This window comes from Perca flavescens, chromosome 14, assembly GCF_004354835.1.
Source record: "Perca flavescens isolate YP-PL-M2 chromosome 14, PFLA_1.0, whole genome shotgun sequence".
NCBI classification, from domain to species: domain Eukaryota; kingdom Metazoa; phylum Chordata; class Actinopteri; order Perciformes; family Percidae; genus Perca; species Perca flavescens.
The window spans coordinates 9,831,450-9,844,702 of NC_041344.1; the positions used below are offsets into that span (position 1 = coordinate 9,831,450).

Consider the following 13,253-nt stretch of genomic DNA (forward strand, 5'->3'; position numbering starts at 1 on the left):
GATTTGAATAATCACTTTAGATGATCATATTTCACTAAAAGCCATGTAAAGGCTGTTGTCCATTAAAACATACTTATGGCTGTGTTATTGTTTTTTTTTTTACTTGTACACGAACATACAAATTTTTTTGCCGACGGTTTCACACTGACAGGTGGTGGTAATTTACCACGAAGAAAAAAAGGGAAATCGGCACTGCTAATGTTTTGAGGAAGCAAATACAGTCAACTTGTTTGTTGCATTTTGTGACTTACACTGCATGCAAACATAACTTATGTTGTTATCTGTAAACATAGCATAACTCCATATCAACACCTTTAAAGTACTGAACTGGACACTGACCTGGAATCTCAATTTCCTCAAGAGATTTTCCTTCGAATTTTTGAAGAGATCCATTCTCAAAAGCTGATAGTAGCGCTGAGATTTTTGCAACGTCAACAGCTGCCTCTGGCGTTTGATAATACTCTCTGTCGGTCTGAATGTCACGGCCCAACAGTTTGGCTAGCTGATCAAGGTCGTCATTTGTGAGGCTGAGAATCAGGAAAAGTCTTGCAAGGTGCTTATGAAAAATCACAGACCGGAGGTTCGCTGTGCTCTTTGCACCACAACGAGATGCAAAAATGATGGCGCACTGGTGTCCGCGCTGGAAGCTTGAACATGTGGCATTAGGTCTTGCAAATAGGAAGGGATTGTTTTCATGTACACCACATGCGTCTCTCTTGTTCACAAGCAGTGTCATTGCAGTGAGTATTTTAGGGGTCAACGTAACAGCAACTTTTTGGCCACTTTCGGTCTCAATGTTGATCTTGACGGTGTGCTTGGACAGAATTTGCTCAAACTGTGACTGGCTAACAGCAGCGTCTTCATGAAGTTCAGTCTCGTCCCGTTCCTTAAATGACTTAAGCGTTGCTTTTGAAACTTTGGCCATATTTGTGTTCAAGACTGACATTTGTGCAAGTGTCACTCTGAGAAGTGCAGAATAGACCGGAGAGCATTCGTACATCGTGAGACTTTGCACTGCAGAAGCTGCTGTCTTCTCCAGGCACTGATAGAAAAGCTGCACATCATGAATGAACGGTATGGTTGGCAGGTTGTTTACGTTGGTCTTTGATGAAGGGCCACGTCTCCATTCTTTTGCACACAAGTCTATAAATGTCTCTGCTTCATGTATCGTCTCTTTATCAGCATCCTCTTTCAAAGCTCTGGCGAAGTTAATGCCACCAATGTTCTTAAGCGAATTTCCCATTTTCTTCAGCACTCTTGGTCTGTCATAGCACTTTGTCTCTTCATTGAAGCCGGCGAGCTCTCTCACACCTTCAACAACCTTGCTGAAGTTTTGGGGTTTGATAGCATCTTTAAAGCTACATATCGACTTTTTCTTCAATGTTAACAAGAGTCGTCCCATTTGCCTCAGTCTCAGTTTGAGGTCTTCCACATTTTTTTTTTTTTTTTTCTCTATTCATGCGGTACAAACACTGCGCCAGCTGCAGTATAAAGGAATCATTCAAGACTTCAGATGAAATCTCATCATTCTTCAATGTGTTTAACATCTTCCTCACATCTGATGAGATTTTTTGGGGGTCCGTTGACTCTGCTGCAGCAATCAAAGTTAAGACTTTAGTCTTCCCACATGACCAAGGTTCTGAGGACTTCCTTGCAGAACACTTTTGCATATGTCGCCACATGTCCTTACGAATGTACATGCTTTTACAATATACACAGGTTGTAAGTGTTTTAACAGTGGTGAGCATGCTTGATTTTCTTTTTACTTTCAGTTGTCCACAGCGAGTCTTCAAAACCTCTTCATTATGTTTGGTATTTCCTCTGTCTCTTAACTTATCCAGTAGCGCTTTTCGTTCTTTGGAGTTTTTGCGTAGTCTTAACACTTCAGCTATATCAGGTTCTTCATGTCTATGGGTGAAAAGGTGACGAGAAATTTTAGACTGAGCTACCCCGCAAACGTAACAATAATTTCTGTTGGTTAAGGTGTGGTCTTTGAGATCTTCATCATTTTTGTTTGTGAAGGAGGGATCTTTGAGCTCTTCATCAGAGGTAAAATCATCAGGAGAATCGGACTCTGTGAAACTCTGACGGTTGTTGCTGGGAGAAGGCACATAGTCTTCATCACAGCAGGATGCTGCAGAACTGGAGGGTCCTGCAGAGTCTTCAGCCTGCAATTATGAAGAAATCATTTTACACACTTCATAACTTTACATTACTGAACAGAAGTTTGGGGTCCCCTGCTGGAGCTGCTGCCCCCGCGACCCGACCCCGGATGAACGATGAATGGATGGACTTTACATAACCAAACACAAAACAATGCAAATCTAGTACATCCCAAGTATGACATATGAACTAGACATGTTATAATTCTTTGAAAGCATCCACCTACCAATATACAGCTCATAACTATCATATTGTCTCTTTAACTTTGTTTAGCTTATGTTGTTCTTTTATGCCTAGTTCACACAACGACTTTCAAAGTCAGCAGATTGCAGTACTGTTTACAGCTTTCCATTTTCTAATTGGAGTCTTTGTTTTTACACTACATGTGACTGGGGACAGGGGGTCACACACTACCAGATCTTTCTCCAGGAGGAATTCCTGATGAAGATCTGCAAGGCTTTCCTTGAAGTCATGCTCGTTGATGTTGTCACTGGCACAAGTGTTCACAAAATAGCTCACTAGTTTCCACACGGCTTTACTATTTTAGCCAGTTTCCTCTAGGTGCAACAACAACTTAAGGTCAATGTTGCAAATGCAACACATTCAGTAAAGTTCCTATTGTTACAGGTTAATCCTTCCGCAGGTTTCCCCTCATCCCCCTGGTCCAGCTATTTAGCCTGCAAGAAGTTAAAGCGAGTTTTTTAGCTTGCGTCTTTGAACAGTTCACACATAGTGGGCAAGCGCCGATTTGCGAGCGCCATGCCAACGTAGAATTGCATCTGATCTGGGGCTTTTGTTGGGGAGCTCCAGCTGGAGTCCAGCTGCAAGTACCTACCTGCATGCTGTAGTTTTTGATTTATAGTTCAGAGCCAGATCACCCATTCATATCACCATCGCAACACTAGATCGAGCTTAAATTATATTCGCCACAATAACTGTATTTACATTCTTTCATTCACTGTGTGGTACACATTTGTAGAGATGGCTTTGCTAAATGTGGGTCACTAGAAAAGGAGAAGATAATTGAGTCATTCTTCAACTTCTAAACTTTCACAGCCTTGCCTAACCCTTCAACGCCACATCTACCCAGTTTTTAATAAGGGAAATACATTTAACACTTACACCCTCATCCTCTGGTGAAGATGCAGCATTTACGTCCGTTTGTGATGTATTCAGTTCTTCACTGGTTTCCTGTTAATATTGAGAATACAGAAAAGTCATGAGGAAATATGAAAACACAATATGACGTTTAGAACTGTGGTGGTAAGAAATGTGTTTTTTTTTTTTCAAACACCTTACCAGTTTATTATGACCACCTATACAATCCAAAGCAATCCTTTACAACAGTTTTGATAAACATGCTACTCTGGCAAAGTTTATAATGTTCAGGTTTTGTTGACAAAATGTTTAATGAAAATATTTTAGACATATTATCAATGACATAATGGACAATAACTCCCTCTCTTTCAAAAACAAGGCAAATGTTTAAAAACAGAAAATAAACCTACCGTTGATCGCCATGGGCAAGAGGAGTCCCCATAGTTGTAAGTTATCTCCTCGCCTGGAGATATTTCTGTCACTGCAAACAGACACAAGTGTGGCTTTCCCTCACAGACAACTTTTTTCATTTCACAGTTGGGACTTATGTGATTATCATTTACAAGTCGTCCAAGGGTCCCGTCTTCTTTCGAGGCATCAATGCTGCAAACAAAATGCTCTTAATGAAAATTCAACCTTAAAATCTTTAAATAGCCAACATGACATCATGACTTCACGTAAACCTACACACCCACTTTCTTAAGCCAAGTGGTGTGTTATCTGTACGCATTTTGAGCTATCTGCGGGTATGTCTACGCTCTACATAGCGGACGGCAGTCTGCAACGTCACAGCGTAAACATACACGCCACGTGGCACTTTCTTTTTTTTTTTTTAAAAAGATAATTTTTTGGGGGCTTTTCCCTTTATTAGACAGTGAATAGATATGAAAGGAGGAGAGAGATGGGGAATGACACGCAGCAAAGGGCAGCAGGTCGGATTCCAAACTCCGCACCGCTGCAGGACTCAGCCAACATGGGGCGAACGCTCTTACTGGGTGAGCTAGAGGCCGCCCCAACGTGGCACTTTCTAAAGCCACGTGGCGTGTTCTTGCGAGGCTACGTGTTATCGTGAGGCTACGGTTGGGTTTAGGAACGTCTTACGCGGGTTGGGTTTAGGAAAAGAACAAACGTGGAAAGGAAACACTGCGGGACATGAAGTCACACGCGGGACGTGATCTCCGGTCTCCTGGGTGAAAGTCCTGTATTTTACCCATCCTCCACCCCAACCAACCTCCCTATGCGGATTTTCATACTACACGCTACAGCATCAATTCACATGCAATCGCAAGGTAATGTAAGTCAATGGAGGCCAAACGGCGTTGATAAACACGCTAAAAAAACGAGTGTGTGTCTTGATAACAATAATGGCATACGAATTGGCGTGTCATACATACGCCACTTCATGAGATGAGTCTGAAATATCATTATATATTATTAAAAGTACTGGGATTGATGGTGGTGACTGATTCTATCATTCAAGACGAGGCAACGGACACCTGCTGCACTCAAATGACTCAAATGGTGAATAAAGCTTTTTTACATTTCTTTTACATTCTGCCTTCTTTTTCTCTTTAGTCTCACTTTTGAAGGTAAACTGCTGTTAAATAATATAGTCAATGAACCACACGCACACAAAATGGTGAGATTTAGTTACATCACTCTTAATCTGGAATACAGTAAAGTTTTCCCTATAACAAAAGCCAATATAGACAATTTAAACCCAATTTAAAATCTGAAAAAGAAGACGTAAACTCACCGCCAGTTTGTTCCATTCCACGAGAAGTCAAAAAAATAATTGTTCAGAGTATCACCACGCTTCTTTTTCCTGGTTTCCTTGTGAGAGAAGATGTTCCCCCGAAACTCAACAACAAAGGTGGATGGTTCAATGGATTGCTGGGTAAACACACCTCTACCTGTAAGAGCAAGACAGTCCATGTTACATCCAACTATTGACCAACCATCCCATTGATAATCCTGTGTACAGAAATCTATAGATCTCAGAGGCTACCATTTAAATAAAGTGTTAAATAAAAAATAATAAAATAAACAAACCTTTAAAAGGGTCTATAAACCTTTCCTCCAGGAAGGGTTTGTCTCTACAAGCTTTTATGTGCTCCAGGGCATCTTGCTCAGGAGTCAGTTGCCTGTCTTGTTGTTCCACAGCATCTGGAAAATGTATCCAAAAATAACCAACACACAAACCATGTTTTGTTTTTTGGAAAGACGTGTTCAACTGGTGTTGAACAAGTCTTATCTAGTTTAGTCTAGTCAGTTTTGCTTCCACTAGAAGTTATTATGGTTTCTAACTTGTGTTGCAATTTATTGCCTCATCATGATTCTGTTGGATTTTTGGCTTTGTGTTATTTCATTTTGGTAATTAATATCACCTTTGAATATTTAAAAGGATTTCGATTTTATTAAAATTCACCAAAAGAAAATCAGGTAAGAGACGTGAAGATGTGAAAATGTGCATTATCAACTTCAGTGCCACCTCTGCAAAGAAAAGTATTCTAAAAGTATGGATTGGACATTACAGATACATGATTGGTTACAAGGAGGAGTTATCTTTACGACATACCGCTCTGCTGAAGTAAAAGATCTGATTCTTCAATGTCCTCCTCAATATCATAGTTTTCAGGGTTGCCCTGTTCCTCATCTGGCTCTAATTCATCTTGAATAAAAAGCAAGATATAATATGTGTTAATTTGTAGTTTAAGTAGATTGTTTCTACTAAACAGTCACTGGCAGGTCAGTATTACACTGGATACATACCTTCAATCTCAATTTGGTCCAGAGAGTTTCCTTCAAATCTTTCAAGAGAACCCTTTTCCATTGCCAGAAGAAGTTTTGCAATTTTTGCCAGTTCCACAGCTGCTTCTGGCAGGCGATAATAGTCCTTGTCAGCCCGGATGTCATGGCCCAACAGTTTAGCGAGGTGATCCAACTCGTCGTTCTCCAGGTAAAGAATCTGGAAGACTCTAGCAATGTGCTTGTGAAAACGCATCGCCCTGAGATGCTCTGGGTTCTTTGCATGACACAGAATGGAAAAAGCCCTGATGCAGACCCTTCCGTGGTGGAGGCTTGTGGGAGAAGAGTCAGGCTTTGCAAACAAGAAAGGATTGTCTTTGTGTACGCCACATGCTTTTCTCTTGTTCACAAGCAAAGTTATTGCACTGACAAGTTCAGAGGTCAACAAGACGGCAACATTTTGGCCAGTCCTGCTTGGAATATTTATCCTAATGAAGTGCTTGGACAACACTTGAGTAGAGTCGTCTCTCTCCTGGAATGTCTTCAGTGTCATTTTTGAAACCTCAGGTGCGCATTTGCTTAAGACTGATGCTTGTGCAAGTGTCACTTTGCAAAGTGCATTGTAGACCTGCTGGCTTTCATACTGCTCCATGCTTTCAATGGCAGAAGCAGTGGTTGTTTGTAGGTACCTGAAGAACGCCTGCACATCACGCGTGAATGGTATGGTAGACGGGTTGTTTACTCTTCGTCCACTCAACGAAGCGAGGGCTGCTTGGGAGACATGTTCAGACCATTCTTTTGCACACAGTTTCATGAATTTCTTTGTGTCTCTCATCTGCTCATTGCCATCAGCTCCAGTGAGGACAATGGTGCCTATTTTCTTCAGTGTATGTCCTAATTTCAAAGCAAGACTTGGTTTGTTATAGCTTTGCATCTTTTCATCGAAACCAGCGAGTTCTTTGACAGCCTCAACAACTCTGAAGAAGTTTTTGGGTTTTATAGCATCTTCGAAGCTAAATATTGACTTTTCACGCAGTGCTAACAAAAGTCTTCCCATTTCTCGTAGCTTCTGTCTGATGTGCTCACTGGAATTATTTCCATACTTCTCACACAGATTCTGTGCCAGCTGTAGTAGAAGGAAATCATTTTGAACTGCTGAAGCAATCTCATCTTGTTTCATATTTGAGAGCAACTTCCTCACAGCAGATGGAATCTTTTTGGAGAGTGGTAACTCTGCAAGAGCAATCTCACCCAAGACTCTTGTCTTACCGCCTGTTGCAGGGTTTGACGTCTTAGACGGACATCTGGCTACATGCCTCCACATGTCCTTACGTCCATACATGCCTTTACAATATAGACAGTGCACATGTGTTTTAGGATCAATCACCGTGGTTGTTGGTCGTCTTCTCAGTTTTAACTCTCCACTGTTATTCTTCAACACCTCTTTATTATGAAGGTAATTTCCCCAGTTACGTAATTCGTCAAATATCCTTTTTCGATCCGTGGAGTTTTGGGGTAATGCCAAAGCTTCAGCAATTTCAGGCTGTTCGTCAGCATGCCTTAAAAGATGACGAGTAAGTTTAGCAAAGCCTTTCCCGCAAACGTAACAATAATTTTTACTGGTGCAGGTAGGGCCTTTGGTGTTTGGTGAAGCATCGCTGGGTCCATCGTCTCCATCAGAGTCGAGTTCTTTAGAGCTGGAAGCAGCCTCATCCTCCTGCTGGGTGTATAAAGGATTGTCTGGATGCAGCATCAAAGTCCCTGTCATCTCTTGAGAAGAGTTTAAGTCTGCAAAAGGTGAAGTGTCCCTAAAATCCAGCTGACAGTTGATGTCGCCAAAACTATTATTGCCATGACTTGGCCCACTGCCACGTAGTTCGTCACCATAATCACCAGAGCAGGGATTTTCAAAACTGGAAGCTGATGAGTCCTCCAACTGGAAATACAGTACAAACAAGAAATGTTATACATACAGTACATCATTTTATACATACAGTGGGGGAAATAAGTATTTGACCCCTTGCTGATTTTGCAGGTTTGCCCACTTACAAAGAATGCAAAAAACTACAATTTTAATCATATGTACATTCTAACAGGGAAAGACAGAATCCCAAAGAAAATTCCAGAAAATCACATCATATGAATTTATTAAAATTGATAACCATCTGATGAGGAAAAACAAGTATTTGACCCCCTGGACAAACAGCATGTTAATATTTTGTAGAAAAGCCATTATTGGCCAGCACAGATGTCAAACGGTTTTTATAGTTGGTGACAAGGTTTGTGCACATTTCGGCAGGGATGTTGGCCCACTCCTCCCTGCAGACAGCCTCCAAATCATTCAGGTTCCGAGGTTGTCGCCTGGCAACTCGAATTTTAAGCTCCCTCCAAAGATTTTCAATCGGATTCAGGTCTGGAGACTGGCTAGGCCACTCCAGAACCTTGATGTGCTTCTTCTTCAGCCACTCTTTTGTTGCTTTGGCGGTGTGCTTAGGGTCGTTGTCGTGCTGCAGGATTTCAATCCATGACGGCGTAGTGTGTTACCAACCGTTTCTTTTGTAACTGTGGTCCCAGCTGCCTTCAGTTGATTCATCAGTTCCCCCTTGTGGTTTTGGGATGATTCCTCACCGTTCACATGATCAGGGACACCCCACGAGGCAAGATCTTGTGTGGAGGCCCAGACCGAGGGAGGTTGGCGGTGGTGTGGTGCTTCTTCCATTTCCTGATAACTGTACCGACAGTTGATCTTTTCTCTCCAAGTTGCTTTCCGATTCTCTTGTAGCCCATCCCAGCCTTGTGCAGATCAACAATCTTGTCCCTGATGTCCGTAGAAAGCTCTTTGGTCTTGCCCATGGTGGTGATGTTGGATGCTGGTTGTTTGGGTGTTGACAGGTGTCTTTTATACAGGTAACGAGGTGAGGCAGGTGTATTTGATGTAGATAATTGGTTCGGATTGGGGCTGTGTCTTAAAGAAAGACTAACTGGCTTGTAGGAGCCAGAATACTTGCTGTTTGTCCAGGGGGTCAAATACTTGTTTTTCCTCATCAGATGGTTATCAATTTTAATAAATTCATATGATGTGATTTTCTGGAATTTTCTTTGGGATTCTGTCTTTCACTGTTAGAATGTACATATGATTAAAATTGTAGATTTTTGCATTCTTTGTAAGTGGGCAAACCTGCAAAATCAGCAAGGGGTCAAATACTTATTTCCCCCACTGTACATGTACATGCACAAAATACGGCTTTGCCAGTAGAAAAAACACACAACCCCCAGTTTATTTTTATTTGATCAGTGAGCTTAAAAGGTGTTTGAGAGCAGTGTGCTTATGTTGCTAATACAACAGTACGGTTTTATTTGCTGGAGTGGACAGAAAAGTCAATGCAGACAGTCTTTTACATACCCTTTTATTCCTTGTTGTTGATGAAGAAGCATAGAAGTCTGAGTAAGAAGTACTTGATCCATCACAAGACGCCTGTAAATGTCAAACACAATACAAAAGTCATGTGGAAATTTGACACCTGGATTTTTCTGCATAGCAAACTGCAAATCCAGTCACTTTGTCTATTGCCTTAATTAAAACATAAATATAAAACCTACTCTGTGTTGGTGAGATGTATGGAGCCCTTAGATAGCTAATAAATAATTACATAAATACAGACAAAATATATAATAAATAAAAACATGAGATAATGAACTAATCCAATACGTTCTAATAAAACAGTTCCTTATAACTAAATGTTATTTTATCCTGCTTTTTTCCCAATAAACATTTATTGCAGGTCATTTTGTGTCATTCTAGCAATTATTATTTCAATATGCACAATATTTGTCACAAAAACCCTTTTCTTTTCTCATCGGTCTAATAAATTTCAGCACAAATTCTGATCCTTTTGTCAATCAAGACAAACTGGTAAAAGCCAGTTATGTGATGAATGAGCACCTGACTGTCTGAACGAGCAAATAGCACAATTCAGTGGACATGCTATGCATGTATGGTTGTTCTGGAAAGTTATATTGTGTATAAAATAACATTAAATGAATGTTATGAGTGAATGGATCAGAAATGAACATTACACAAATTTATCAGTATAGCTTCAGCCATTCTGGTCATAAACAATCTTAAAACTCTCTTTCTCTACAACAGTATACTGTATGTACTTGCTGTTGAATTTTTTGATGCATTTTGACACAAAAGGAAAAACAAGTTCTGCTGTGATTTACAAAGTGTAATGTTGTTTGCTCTAAATACAGAGCGGTAGGCCTATACATGGCATATACACTCAGTTGCCAGTTTATTATATTTTATATATTTCCATTTATATATTACTTTTGTATCATATTTGTTTGCTCTATTTATATCAATGAGGGAAGGCTCTCCGTTTTAAAAAACAAATGAAGGGAGTATTAATTGCAGGACCGAGACTGCATTAGTTTTATCTAGGTGTACCTAATATACTGTTGGGTGACTGTAATTCTAATTTAAAATCAAAAGCAAGGCTCCTTCATAAACATAAACTTACATTTGATCGCCATGGGCAAGAGGAGTCCCCATAGTTGTAAGTTATCTCCTCGCCTGGAGATATTTCTGTCACTGCAAACAGACACAAGTGTGGCTTGCCCTCACAGACAACTTTCTTCATTTCACAGTTGGGACTTATGTGATCATCATTTACAAGTCGTCCAAGGGTCCCGTCTTCTTTCGAGGCATCAATGCTGCAAACAAAATACTCTTCTTAAAAATGACTGCACTTAAACATGTTGTTTTACTTATGATTGGCTAATCATATATGAATCACATCTGTATCATGTTATTGTAACCTGTTACAATGTCTTTTTGCATTGTCCCAAACTCATAAATAAAATAAAATAAATAAGCTCTAGATAACCTCACCAGGTCTCTTTCTGACTAAACTTACCACCACTGTGCTCCTTTCCATGAAAACTCAAACAAAAAATTGTTAAGAGTATCACATTTCTTCTTAGGCGTTGTGTTTTTGTGAGAAAAGATTTTCCCCCGATATTCAACAACAAACATGGACGGTTCGATGGCCTTGTGGGTAAACACTCCTCTCCCTAGGAAAGCAAAGATTAACATGAAAACCAATGTACAATACAGTCAAGTGTAATGACCAATTTGCATGACCATTGTTTTACTTTTACCAAACACATATTTCCTCTTGGCAGTCAAATTACATGTATTTCTTTTAGCTTTTACTATGCAGAAAAATTCAAATTTCCCCTCAGTCTGTTATCGTAAAATGTCCCAGAACGTCTTACTTTAACCCAGAAAAAACAGAACTATACATTTGAGTAAAAGTTAGTAAAGCAATGTTTTTTTTTGTTCTGCATCTTTGCTAGAAAGCACTTATTTAATTTCCAACTCACACCAGTTAATGTTTTGAATCATTCACATCATAACAGAAAAAGAACTCTGAAGAACTGACCTGTTGTTCAGTACTTGAAATCTCTTCAATATCAATATAAAGACTGCTATCATAAATGTACCTCGTACCTTTAAAGAAGTCTATAAACCTTTCCTCCAGGAAGGGTTTGTCTCTAAGAGCAATTATGTGCTCCAGGGCATCTTGCTCTGGACTCAGTTGCCTTCTCTGCTTCTCCATGATAGCTGGAAAATGTCCATAGATACTAAATTAGCTTTGGGTGATACAGGATCTGCTGATCACACGGTGTTCTTTGTAATTATATAGCAGACAATATAGAATTTTGGCTAATTGTTAATAAAGTATATTAAATCACTTGCCAATCTACACATACACACTGCTAGCAACAGGTTAGTTAGCCAGCAAAGACACCTTGGAACTACGAGGTGTTAACCTTTATTAAACCATAGACTAATATAAAGAGTATAAACACTGTGACAAATAAAAAAATCTGTCCAACAATACACAACAAATATATTGAAACATTATGTCTTTGATGCAAGTAAAGTTGGGCATGGCAGCGTGGCTCGGAGGTGGAGTGGTCACCTCATAACCCATGTTTGGCAGTTCAATCACATATCAAAGTGTCCCTGAGCAAGACACTGAACCCCAAGTTGCTCCACAGATGCAATTAGATATCCACTGCTCCTAATACTAGGATGGGTTAAAATGCAGAAATATAATTTCACTACATTGTACTGTGTGTATGTGATGATTAAGAATAAACTTTGTTTAAGCAATCAAGCTTGTTTAATTTAACTACAACATACATTTAAGATCCATAACTCAGGCAGCATGTACAAAAGTTCACTACATTCATTTCTGCAGTGGCCCCCTTTCCAACACATGTGCTGCCACCATGGATGTATTAAGAGAATGCTGCCACCCCCGGCATGTATAAAACTCATATTTTTCCCTTTGATCATCAACAGATGATCCAGATTACATATTTGTCTAATTACAATAACAAAGGCATAGTTGTTTGTTGAAAACTGGTACAAACTGAGATTAAGAAGCTTTTCATAATTTAAATATATTTGCTACTCTAGCCCACTATTGTCAGGTTAGTCAAGTGAAATTCCCTATCTATCTGCATTGGCTGCCAATAGACCTTTTACACAGCAGACATGTTGACATGTCATAGTAGGAAAAGTACAGGTGTATTCCACTTGGTATTGTGCATGCTGACTCACAGAAATAGCTTACTAGGACACTTGATGGAATTGAGCCATCGTTAACGTTACCAATTTTAGGTGAGCTTTTCCTAGTCTAAAGTTTAAAGTCTAAATGTCTGCTGTGAAAATGGTCCATTCCACAAACAAGTCAGTAACTTGGGGTATGAATAGAAACTTGTGATGCCTAACTATGTACAAAAGTAAAGCTAGCTACCTGGCTTAGTTGGCTACTATCTGTTCTGTCTAATTATGTTTTATATCAAACCAGTTTTGGTAAGATATAGCTGTATCTGAATGGTGTTTACTTTCTACTGTACACATGCCTTGCTAGCATGCTAACACTAACTAGAATGTGTTGAGTACGTTTGGAGTGGTTTGCCAACACTTTGCCCACTGCTTTTGATTTAGATACATGTAGTTTCAAAAAAATATCTTTTAAACACGTTTACCTGTACTTCAATGTCCCAAAGTAGAAGCCAGAAGGGCTACAGGTGTAGCTAACACAAGGGCAGCCATTTTTCCTTTATATCGTCTTTTCTGAGACCCATAGACAGAAGCAGAGACCCCGTGACGACGACGCTACGGGCTATAGTGATCGGTGGCAACTCCAGCCAATCACTGACTG

The 13,253-nt window shown here is 39.9% G+C and overlaps 2 protein-coding genes across 2 annotated transcripts in view; both read right to left on the reverse strand.

Moving 5' to 3' along the window:
* LOC114567706 (zinc finger MYM-type protein 4-like) overlaps positions 1 to 1,363 on the reverse strand; it is a 31,000-nt gene extending 29,637 nt beyond the window's left edge. The window contains exon 1 of the mRNA XM_028596808.1: positions 340 to 1,363. Coding sequence (XP_028452609.1) covers positions 340 to 1,243 — 904 coding nt within the window. The 5' untranslated portion in view covers positions 1,244 to 1,363. The remainder of the gene's footprint in view (positions 1 to 339) is intronic.
* On the reverse strand, positions 1,345 to 13,212 carry LOC114567707 (uncharacterized). Its single transcript, XM_028596809.1, has 12 exons — positions 13,078 to 13,212; positions 11,525 to 11,638; positions 10,929 to 11,085; positions 10,533 to 10,725; positions 9,413 to 9,484; positions 6,034 to 7,945; positions 5,840 to 5,932; positions 5,314 to 5,427; positions 5,018 to 5,174; positions 3,672 to 3,864; positions 3,286 to 3,354; positions 1,345 to 2,168 (listed from the first exon to the last, which is right to left on the reverse strand). The coding sequence occupies exons 2-12, from the start codon at positions 11,631 to 11,633 to the stop codon at positions 1,359 to 1,361; spliced, it is 3,879 nt and encodes a 1,292-aa protein (XP_028452610.1). The 5' UTR covers positions 11,634 to 11,638; positions 13,078 to 13,212; the 3' UTR covers positions 1,345 to 1,358.
* Between the last annotated feature and the right edge of the window lie 41 nt (positions 13,213 to 13,253).